The following is an 11758-nucleotide window of genomic DNA, read 5'->3' as shown; positions in this document are numbered from 1 at the left end:
ATTTATGATATGGTGAAAATTTTCTCTTCAAAAACAAATTTTAGGGAAAAAATAAAATAAGGGAAATGGTTTTAAATGGAAAAATTGTTGATTTTTTTTTCAAATATAGCAAAATGTCAAAGTCTATCAGTGTCTATCAATGTAATGACCCGACTTTCTAAATGGGATGGGCAAAGAACCGTTATTACATGCATACATAAAACTTAAAACAACCTTTCACAAAATCGGACTAAAATCAATAAAATTTCATTAAAAAATTTATAATAAAAAAACTCAAAGAATATAATTTTGCCGTTCGGAGTATTCCTAAATCCAATTGGAAAACAAATTAAATAAATATCCAAATAAATCGATCAAGAATTTAAATGCTTAACTTTTAAATTAAAAAATGAAACATGAGAAAAATAAAACATAAGCGGAAGCGTTTGACAAGTCCCAAAGGCTCAATCACGGAATCTTCTTGTCATTTGTCGTTCTATCCTTTCCTTTACCTGAAAAACAAACATAGATAAAAGAATTAGTATAAAAATACTCAGTAAGTGACCCACTACTGGGCCTACTAGGTGTACATGTTAGCCTTCCTATCAAGAAAAGTTGTACATTCCGAACATAGGCATAGTCGTAAGGATGAACCCAAAGGCACGCGTTCATAGGAAGTGACTCCGAAGAGTCACAAAATCATAAACATAGATGATGATCCCATAAGGATGCCGAAACTTGCACAAAGGATGTACACAGTCCCATATGAGTGCAATAGTCACCATCAATCTATCCTGTAACATACAACATCCAAATTTATACCAAGCCACAACATAATATAATAATCATAGTAACATTACTCATGAGTTTCCAAAACAGTCTCAACAATCATCCATTAGTCAATCATGGCGGAACATTCCATCACAATACAAATTCAGTGTATTCACAGTCTTAACATCAACTTTGGGTTCAAAGGCAAATTGGTAGTAAATCACTTATCTCAAATTAAGCCCAAAATTAATTAAAGCAAATGAATTCCTTTCTAGCTTTCCAAAAACTTTGAATTAGATCTTGGAACACGAAGCAAAAATAATTTTAACCTTTAAACCCAATCTAAACATTCAATCATTCCAAAATTACTAACACGACTTAGCTAATAGTGGTTTGTCAAAACCACCTCGATTTTTCCATCTAAAACCCAACCAAAATTCATAAAGAAAACACTCTTTAAAACTATTGGACAACGATTGTAAACACCTCAAGATCTCAACTCCAACCTCCTAAATTGAAATTAAACCAATAATAAAGGTAAGAATCAGAATCCCTAAATTTTAGCAATTACTGACGATATAGAATGGATTCAAAACCTTAATACTTACAAACACTTCAAATCTTGTTGGGTCGACCTTAAACACCTTGAAATTTCAATTTAACAGCCGAAACATAAACATAAAATATGAACTCGAAAATTAAAAAACATGCAATGTACACAGTCCAATAAAAACACTATCAACAATCCATCTGATGTTCAAATCATAGAAAATCATTGCATCAAGCTAGAAGCATGCATTCAGCGGTGTGTGGACTTGATGAACAAAGTGTTCAAGATAGAGGCTGATTATGAGGAGCATCTTTGAAAGGTTTTAAAAACTCTGGGGGAGAATAAGTTGTATGCTAAGTTCTCCAAGTGTGAAATGGTTATGTTAAGTGTCCTTTCCTTGGGCATGTGGTGTCAAAGGATGGAGCTTCTGTGGACCCAGCAAGGATTGAGGTAGTTACCAGTTGACCTCGTCTCACAACAGTTAGTGAAATACGCAGTTTTCTAGAGTTAGCTGGTTATTATTGTCAGCTTGTAAAGGATTTCTCTTGCATAGCCACTTCTTTGTCTCAGTTGACAAAAAATGGAGCTTCTTTTATTTGGAGCAAAGCTTGTGAAGACAGTTTTCATAATCTCAAACAGAAGCTTGTTACTGCATTGGTTCTTATAGTACCAAATAGTTTAGGAAGTTTTATGATTTACGGTGATGCTTCTAAGAAATGACTGACATGTGTGCTTATACAACACGGTAAAGTGGTTGCTTATACAACACAGTAAAGTAGTTGCTTATGCCTCCTGCAGTTGAAGAACCAGGAACAAAACTATCTTACTCATGACTTAGAATTAATAGTAGTAGTTTTTGCTTTGAAGATCTAGAGACACTATTTGTGTGGAGAAAAGATACAGATTTTTACAGATCATAAAAGTCTAAAAATACTTCTTCACTAAGAAAGAGTTAAATATGAGACAAAGCAGGTGGCTCGAGTTAGTGAAAGATTATGATTGTGAGATTGTATATCATCCAGGCAAGACAAATGTGATAACAGATGCTCTCGATCAAAAGGTAGCTCAGTCAGCAACCTTAATTACTAAACAGACTCAACTATGTAATGATTTTGAACGAGCTGAAATTACAGTAGCAGTAGGAGAAGTTACTTCACAATTGGCACAATTGACAATACAACCGACCTTGAGACAGAGGATTATTGATGCACAACAAGGCGATGCTTACCTTGTTAAGAAATTTTGTCAGATAGAGTTAGGTCGAGACAATGAATTTTATGTTCTTTATTCTTTCGGTGCATCACTTAATAAAAATGGTTTCTCTTATTTAAGTTGCAAATTCTTATTTTTTGTAATACGCATGCATGAGGTAACATCCGTACGGTATGTCTAGATAGTTGGGACGTCACAACCAGTGATAGACAGATGATAGTAGTCTATCAATGTCTATCACTGATAGACAGTGACATTTTATTATATTTATATATATTTTAGTTCATTTTACTATGTTTAAAAACAACCCAAAAAATAATCTAGGATGTTTTAAAAAATAAGTATTGGATTAAAATATTATTTTAGTTTCTATACTTTGGAGTTTGTTCAATTTTATCACAATATTTTTAAATGTCTAACTTTTAATCCCTAAATTTTCAATAAATCTTAAATTTCGTTATTCGAAGTTAACCATTAAAAAAACCAATATATGAATATGTTTTCCAAATTTATATTAAAAATAAAAATAGATAATAAAATGTTATAGAAAAGATCAACAATAAATTAACCTAAGAAATAAATTTACGATTTATTGTATACTTGTACACAAACTAAAATTAGACATTATAAAGTACCTACAGTAAAGCACTATACCCTTAATCTCTGGCTTGTATCAATTTAAAACTCAAACTAATAATTATATTAATATAAACTTTCAACTTTCATGAGGATATAAATTTAAATTTCAAATTAATAATGGTGTCAATTTAAACCTTTTATGATATTTTCGATAGAATAAAACTAAACATATCCCAAAATATCCAGACCAAAATGATATTTAACTTTTCCTTAACTGTATTGAATACTTTTTAAATTTTACTATCTATTACTTTCTGAAAATATGATTGCTAACTAGTTGATTAAATTTAGAAATATTATAGAGAAAATAAAATCCATATATCAATTTAAATGAGTAATAAAAGTTAGTCATCAGCATTGGAAATTATAAATTTAGTCATTATATTTTTATTTTTTTTAGAATTTAATGAACCTATCAAACACAAAATTTAAAGTTTAACATAAAATTTAAATTTATATCTAATAAAACCAATTAATATTTTTTATTAATTTTGAATTCATCGGAATACTTGTATACATTTTTAAATTAAATGTAAAACTAGATAATCAACTGCTAAAATGAACATAACTCAATTAAAGAAAAATCTTCCTATTCTGTTAAAAAAATCTAGGTAGTAAATTTGTAATTTAGTAAAAAATTATTTTAAAGGATAAAATTACTGAAAATATTTACAAATAATAATAAAATGTCACAATTCATTTGTGATAGATTACTATCTGACGTAGACATAGATCGTAGTTTATCGTAAATAATAAATTTTTACTATATTTATAAATATTTTGATTCATTTTTGTATACGTGAAAACAAACTTAATTTAATACTAATAAAGTTGTGAATTTCATAAAAACAGAAACGGTTATAGTTTTTGTCGCACTGAAGAGAAGGTGAGGGAGTGAAGTGAGGCAATAAACGACGAAGAAAGAAAAAATATATATATATAAAGGGAAAAAAGAAAAAAGAAAATTGATGTGAAAAATCGAAATCCAGAGGCTATGGGAAAGCCAGGATGGTCGTCTCCTCTGCTTTTCCAATCAAAACTCCTCTGTTTCTCTCTGCTTTACCTTTTTTCCTCCATCTTCCTCGCTCTCTACACTTCTTTCTCTTCTTCCAAATGCCTCTTCCGTTCTTCTCCCTTCGATCCCATTCAGTTCCCTCTCTTCTCTTATCCCTCCTCCTATGGCGAACACAAGTACGCCATTCCCACTCTCCGCTCCTCTTGCTCCTCCCCTGTTTTCTTCTCAGGTAATACTCTCGAACTTTCTCCATTCTCATTCCCTTTTTTCTTCTCTCATTTCTTTTCCCTCCCTGTTTCAGATTATTGGATGGTTTTCAATGAGATCCATGAAATGCAGTCGAGTTCTTCGTCGCAATCCTCCAATTTGAGGTATCTCCTCGCTAATTCCGACACTTTCGGCGGCAATTTCACTGCCGAGAGGAGATTTTCTTTCTTCGATTATCGAGATTATGATACCACTAACGTACCGGTTCCTTGTGGATTCCTCAAGAAATTTCCTGTCAGTGATTCTGGTATTACGAATTTCTGATGCGATTTTTTGACGTTCGTGTGTTTTTGAATCGTTTTAACCGATTTTTTTCCCTCCTTCAGACCGGATTGCTATGGAGAGTTGTAACGGTGTGGTTGTAGTTTCGGCGATTTTCAACGATCATGATAAAATTCGGCAACCGAGAGGTCTTGGATCGAAAACTTTGGGTAGCGTATGTTTTTTCATGTTTGTTGATGAAACAACAGTGAAAGGATTGGAAAATCACAAGATAATTTCTGGAAAAAACTCGTCGTCTGATATAATTGGGGCTTGGAGAATTGTGAGAGTTTCTAGCAAGAATCTGTACGAAAATCCGGCAATGAATGGCGTAATACCTAAATATTTAGTTCATAGACTATTTCCAAATTCTAAATTCAGTATATGGGTGGATGCGAAGCTTCAGTTAATGGTGGATCCATTGTTGTTGATTCATTCGTTGATTATCACTGAGAATGCAGATATGGCTATTTCTAAACATCCATATTATATTCATACTATGGAAGAGGCTATGGCAACTGCAAGGTGGAAGAAATGGTGGGATGTTGATTCTTTGAAGAAGCAAATGGAAACTTATTGTGAAAATGGCTTGCAACCATGGAGTCCTAATAAGCTTCCCTATACCACAGGTAATTTCTCATTTTAACTTCTAGCTTACATTTTCTCTCATAATACAATATTTTTTATGCTTATTTTGCTCCCTACAAATATTGTCTATATTGGAATTTAAAGGTCAAACATACCTATCAATCTTTAACTCACAAACTAAGCATAACTTACACAATTTTTTTTTTTTTTTAATTAGCTCTGTAATATCCAATTGAAAAATACTTGTGCATCCTAGGAACACCTATTTGTATGCTTCTCACCAAATTGTCGAATTATAATTTGATATGTGGTAAATTATTCTTATTTATTATTTAAAAATATTGTAATTATTTTTTTTGGTGTGAGTGATAGGAGAGAGAAGCATAGAGATAGGTGCATCTTGGATGCATCCAAATATTATCATATTCAATTATATATTACCAGATAAACTTAATGATAATTGACATGTACTAACCATAGGTTTAATTTTCATCTTTGTATTGGTTGTACTACAAAAGCTACATATTACAAAAAAAAAAAAAAAAAAAAAAAAAAAAAAAAAAACCATATAGTTCTCTAGCCATAATCCTCATAAATCCAAACGACCTAAGGACCTAAGTACATGTTTGGAAGTGGTTTTGACTTTGTTAAAATAACTTTTATCATATCATGTATATAATTATTTTGAAGCATAATTCCAATAGCTAAAAAATTATTTAATATTTCATTTTTTTTTACTTTTAAATGCAATTTTCATATCATCAAAATTGGTTTTAGATAACTAGAAACAATAAATCTCAAACATGCCTAAATTTATAAAAGAAAAATTTTCACAAATAGAAAAAATGTCAAACTATTTAAAGAAATAGCAAAAAAAAAAAAACACTAATAGTCTATCAATCTCCATCAAAGAATATTTGTAAATAATTTTTCTTTTATCTTTTTTATTTCTAAAATCTCCTTAATGAAACTTGGAGGGGTGCAAGTGGTTCATGGAACTTTTTTTAAAAAAAAAAAAAAAATTAGTTAATTTGAAACTGGAGGAGTTATTTTTCTCTTCCTTTTTTACGCAGAGGGTGATTTTTATTTATCAAGTATAGACTTGGATGTGTTTTAAGCAAAAGAGATATATATGTTTTTAAAAATTATTATAAAAAATATCAAATTAATATTTAGTGGGTTAGAAAGTTTGTTTTGATTTCAAAATACTTCATACTTTAATAAACGTCCCATTGGAAATTTAAAGAGGTTAGGTTATAGTAACAAAAGTAAAGTTTTGATTTTATTTTTCTTTACTTTGTGTAAATCTAATATTCAAATATAGCATTTGATGGTTTAATTTAAGTCAACCAAATTCTGTTCTTTTGTTCAAACAAACAAAGCATCCAACCCTGGATTTATTTTTATTTTTAGCTGGCAATGAACCTAAAAAAAGCATAGAAAGATTCCAATCGAAACTCTCTTTCGTAAATTTGTCCGCTTGCATTTTGCTGTGAAATGAATTGGATTAATTAAGCCAAAAGAAGCCTCTAAGATATTATTTCAATGCCCATACTTTTGTCTTTGCCTTTTGTATGTTTGTAATTATGCCTTGTGAATTACGTCTCATGCATATCATGCCCTTTCTCACGGCTTTCTTGCTTTCAATCCAAGATTTTTTTTAACCTAATAATCATATCTATCAAAACTATATGTTATCAAATTCATAAATGTAATCTGCCATTCAAAACTCCTAAAGTAAGAAACAATGGGTACATAATAGCAAATAAGAACTACAATTTTGTTTTTTTAATGCGTTATAACGTTAGAATAACTTTTAATCATAAAGTTCATGTATTTTGAACATGTTTCTATTTAGTCCATAAATTTTAAGAAGTTATAATAATTTTGAATTATGTTCTTATTATCGTTGATTTAATAAGTTTATTAGATGAATTTGTCTTATTGTACTTTAAAAAAGAGAGAAGAAAAAAGTAGGAGTTTGTACTTAGGTAAGGACACATTAGCTGTAGTTTTTTCTTTTATACATATTAATACAATAGAGTTAGGAAACTTCGAATTAAAAATCTCTTAAGTACTAGGCTCACCTTTGTATACCCATTAATTATAGTTAACTTAAGTTTAACAATTAATAATTAATATATATTTTTTCGACTAAAATTTTAATCCAGCTCTCTTGAGCTCAAAAATAATTATAAAGAATGTAGATTGATTTTTAAAAAAAAAAATAAACAAAATTGTGGGTTTGGTAGAAGAACAAAAACAAAAGGGAGAGAGTTATTGGGAGCATGGAATGGGAGCAGATAATTTCTCCATGATAAGAATATTGGTCTCCCTGTGAGCCACATGGAATTCTGAAGACCTACTCTATTTCTCTTTGTTTTTTTATTTGAAGTCTACTTAACTCTTTTATTATTATTATTATTATTATTATTATTATTATTATTATTATTATTATTCTTTTTTGTTTTGTTCAACTCTGCTATTAGTGGACAATCTACTCTTTCAATATCACTTTAGAGATTCTCGAAGCTCCATCTTTCAATGCTTTATGTATTCAAAACACAAGATTTCTAGTTTCTCTCTCTCTCATTAGTTGCTATATACAGTATATTAATATCACATGATATAAAATATTTTGCTAATAAATTATTTGTGTCCGTTTGGTAATCATTTAGTTTTGAAAATTAAGTATATTTTATCTCATTTTCTTAACATGATTTTCATATTTCTCAAATAAAATAATCGCTTCTTAACCAAATTCTAATAACGCTAACCAAGCTTTTAAAAACATTTTTTTTTCAAAACTTGACTTAGTTTTAAAAAACATAAGTAGAAACTAGATAACAAAGCAAGAGATTTAGAGATGAAAAGAGTGTTAGAATGTTTAATTTTAAAAAACTAAAAATTGAATGGTTATCGAGCGACGTATATTTTTCATATATTTAATTTTGGGAGAGGAATTATACAGATGTACCCGATAGTGCTTTGATCTTGAGGAGACATGGAAGGGGAAGCAACCTATTCTCATGCCTTTTGTTCAACGAATTGGAAGCTTTCAACCCAAGAGACCAGTTGGCTTTTGCATTTGTGAGAGATCATTTGACCCCACCCATCAAAATCAACATGTTTGAAGGAGAAGTTTTCGAACAAGTTGCTTTGGAATATAGGCACAATCTCAAAAATAAACGATATGGTGGGCCTGAATTGGGCCCCCACATTTCCAAGCCCAAACGAACTAAAAGGGCCGGCCCTGATTTGTCGTACGTCAATGGTAGCTGTTGCAGCAAGTGCCAAAATTATCTTCTCCAGATGTGGGGTGAAGGTGATGTTTCTTGATTTCACCTTTTTGTCCTTTGCCATCTGCCACGTGTTCTTTTCCCCAGAGCGCAGAAAGGTCATTAGGAAAAGTTTGACGGGTCAACCGTTCCACATCTTTCTCATTTCCTTTCTTCTATTACTATTCATACGACGCCGTTTGGGAGCTATGAACTAGTCGCTTTTATATTAAAATTATTTTTTCAGTTGTACATATTTAAATTATTTATCGAGTGTTTGATTTAAGGGACTATTACCTGAGAGTAGTAATTCATGTTGGTTATGAGAGAAATGATCATGGATTGTTCTTATTTCATTGACTCATTAATTTTACTTTCTTATCAATCTACGAATTTTTTTTAGTACCAAAAAAATAAGAGATTTAGATTACAACTTTTTAGTTGCTAACACATATATTTGTCAATCGAGTCATGTTTGTTACGGCAAAAATATAGATATTTTATCAATATAGATAATAACTTATCTGATTGTAGTCTTAATTGTGATCTTATGACTGATAATCGTGTAAAGATTTGTTTTCTTCTATCAACTGAGAGAGATTCCGTATCGATGAACTCAAAAAAATAGCGCTAAATTAAAATTAAAAAAAGAAAAAACTTTAACTTTGCCTTTATTTTATTTATTTTTTTAAATACTCGTTTTCTCCCCAAAGTTGCATCACAATTTTTTCAAAATTACAATTGAAGTAAACATCCGTTAAACTTTGAAAGAAAATTAGGGCATGGAGCCCATGTGGCAATATTTGGTCTAAATTTTTGCCCAATATTCTATTAGATCGATTCATACTCAATTGATAGTTTTGAAACATTTGTAAAAGACAATACTATAAACTACACATTTAGATGGATTTTTTTTGTTGAATGAAAAATCTTAGACCCAATCACAAATTATCACATCATTTATCAAATTAATGTTTGACATGTGTCTCAAATTGAAATTGAAGACAAGAACTAGCCAATCCTAATAATGTCATTGTGTTCTCGTCTTGTTTGTTGGATCAAAGTAATTATTTTGGTTCAATTAAATATTAAAATCTGGGTCAAAGTCCAATTGAGCTAAAAAAAAAAATAGGCTCAATTTGACCTAAATGGCAATTAAAGCCCAAATCCAATTAGTTGGGTCCAATGACCAAGTTCATGTACCAACAAAGTTCACTCGATGACACTATAAATAGAAGAATTCTCTTTCATTTGAAGGGTCAGAAATTTTAAAGGGCCGACAAGAGAAATAACAAATTTTAAAGTTTCATTTGGAACAATGACAAAAAAATTTCCAAAATTATAAAAATAGCAAAACGAATTTATATAATAAAAAAAATACTAATTAGTAAATGATAAAACTATCCTAAAACAACAAAATTAAATACAAATAAAAATGTAGAGATACACTCCTTCAAAAACAACACGAATACCACAAGTACAGTCTACTTAGACATTCTAGAACCACAAATACATAGTAACTAAACATTCTAGAAGAAAAATTAAAAATCACCCAATATGGTCCTTTATGTAAGGGAAGATGACGAGTAGTCCATGGGGGTCATTGAAAACTTATGGATCTATACAACAATGGACTTCCTCCAAAGTGAGAAAGAGCAAAGTTGATTTTACCAATAAAGTTGTTGTTGGCAAATGAATATGCGAAGGAATTGCAACTTCATGACGATGTGACCATTGGAAGTATGATTGCTTTTGACACCAAACAAGTTTTAGGGAGTCTCATCGTAACCATTTTGCTCATTGGAACTTGAATGTCAACTTTAAACACTATTAATCCCAGAACATTATTGTTGAAAATGATGTTCAAAGTAGAAGCAAGGCATAAAAGGTCGGTAACCTGGTGAGAGTGGTCGTTAAAAGCTAGCCAAGATGATGGAATTCAAGAAAGAGTTGCTAAACCAACGATCAAAGACATGAGATTGCATAGGAAAAAATGAGATTTTGGGACGGCTAAGTGAAGAAGATGAGATTTAGTGTTTTTTGTTATCTTCTTTTAATAAATAATAATTATTATGATGATGATGATAATAATAATAATAATATTAATATTCCCATTTATTTGTTTTTTTAGGTTCAATAAGCCATTTTTACATGTTTGTATATGAAAAGTTGAAAACATAAAAAATATAAAGAAAAAAATCAAATTAATTTGATAACAATAATAAAAAAATATTTAGATACAATTGAATTTGTAACAAACATATAAACAAATAAAAAGTTAGTTGGATAAAATCAAATTTGATAATAAAAAATAAATTCAAATATAAATTGGAGAGAAAAAACAGTAAGTTTTTGTTTATTCTGATTAAAAAAAATGATTAGTAGCTAAATAAAATCTAATTTGATAATAAAATATAAATTCAAATATAATTCGGGGAGAAAAATCAGGAAGGGGTTCGTTTATTATTCATAATTTCATTTTTATAAGAGCAAAAACAGAAAGATTAGAAAAGTGAATACTTATTTGTTTGTCAAAAAAAAACAAATTAATGATGTAATAATATAATAAGATGATAATGAATAAAAGGTAATTAAAAAATACAAAAAATGATCAATGTAACAGTTTATTAGATGATAATGTGTATAAAATATTTTGTAAAACCCTAATTAAAATTAAAAAAATTTAATATGAATTTAGCATAATAAAAAATGAATAAAATATATAAAATCTAAAAAAAGATGTATTATAAATTAAAATCCAAATGGTGATAAAACAAATTAAATATTGATTAATTCGGAATATTTTTAAAAAGTGGTTAAATCAAAACAAATAGCTAATTTAAATCAATAGAGAAAAATGAGAAAGATATTGGTTTATTTTAAATCAATTCGTGGAGTAGTAATCAAACTCTAATTTTTATATTAAAAATAAATTTAAATTTCAAAAGAGGAAAAAATGGAGAAAAGATTGGTTTATTTTAAATCAAATCCTAATTGTAAAGTCATAACAAAAACAGCAGTTTGTTAAAGAAACCACAAAAAAACTTAAATCGATGAAACCTTTGGGTAAGTAACAAAAGTTATGGCAATGTATAGAGCAACAATATTCTTGTGCAATCAACGCATGATCATGTTTTTAGAAAGTGATATTTTTTTTCTCAAAATGTTAAAATAATATAAAAAATAACATATACAACT

The 11758-nt window shown here is 29.2% G+C and overlaps 1 protein-coding gene across 1 annotated transcript; it reads left to right on the top strand.

Moving 5' to 3' along the window:
* The first annotated feature begins 4095 nt into the window (after positions 1–4095).
* LOC120072816 lies at positions 4096–8945 on the top strand. The gene is made up of 4 exons (XM_039025328.1): positions 4096–4395; positions 4468–4680; positions 4760–5323; positions 8254–8945. The coding sequence occupies exons 1-4, from the start codon at positions 4146–4148 to the stop codon at positions 8619–8621; spliced, it is 1395 nt and encodes a 464-aa protein (XP_038881256.1). The 5' UTR covers positions 4096–4145; the 3' UTR covers positions 8622–8945.
* The last annotated feature ends 2813 nt before the right edge of the window (positions 8946–11758 follow it).

Source organism: Benincasa hispida, chromosome 3 (genome assembly GCF_009727055.1).
Source record: "Benincasa hispida cultivar B227 chromosome 3, ASM972705v1, whole genome shotgun sequence".
NCBI lineage: Eukaryota > Viridiplantae > Streptophyta > Magnoliopsida > Cucurbitales > Cucurbitaceae > Benincasa > Benincasa hispida.
Note: the sequence above shows the minus strand (reverse complement) of the source record. Positions and strands in the feature narration are given on the sequence as shown.

Excerpts from the sequence above, each read along its gene's own strand:
- LOC120072816 (XM_039025328.1), top strand. The coding sequence starts at position 4,146 with ATGGGAAAGCCAGGATGGTCGTCTCCTCTGCTTTTCCAATCAAAACTC. Across the intron at positions 4,396-4,467 it reads CTCCCCTGTTTTCTTCTCAG|ATTATTGGATGGTTTTCAAT; the intron begins GTAATACTCTCG and ends TCCCTGTTTCAG. Across the intron at positions 4,681-4,759 it reads ATTTCCTGTCAGTGATTCTG|ACCGGATTGCTATGGAGAGT; the intron begins GTATTACGAATT and ends TCCCTCCTTCAG.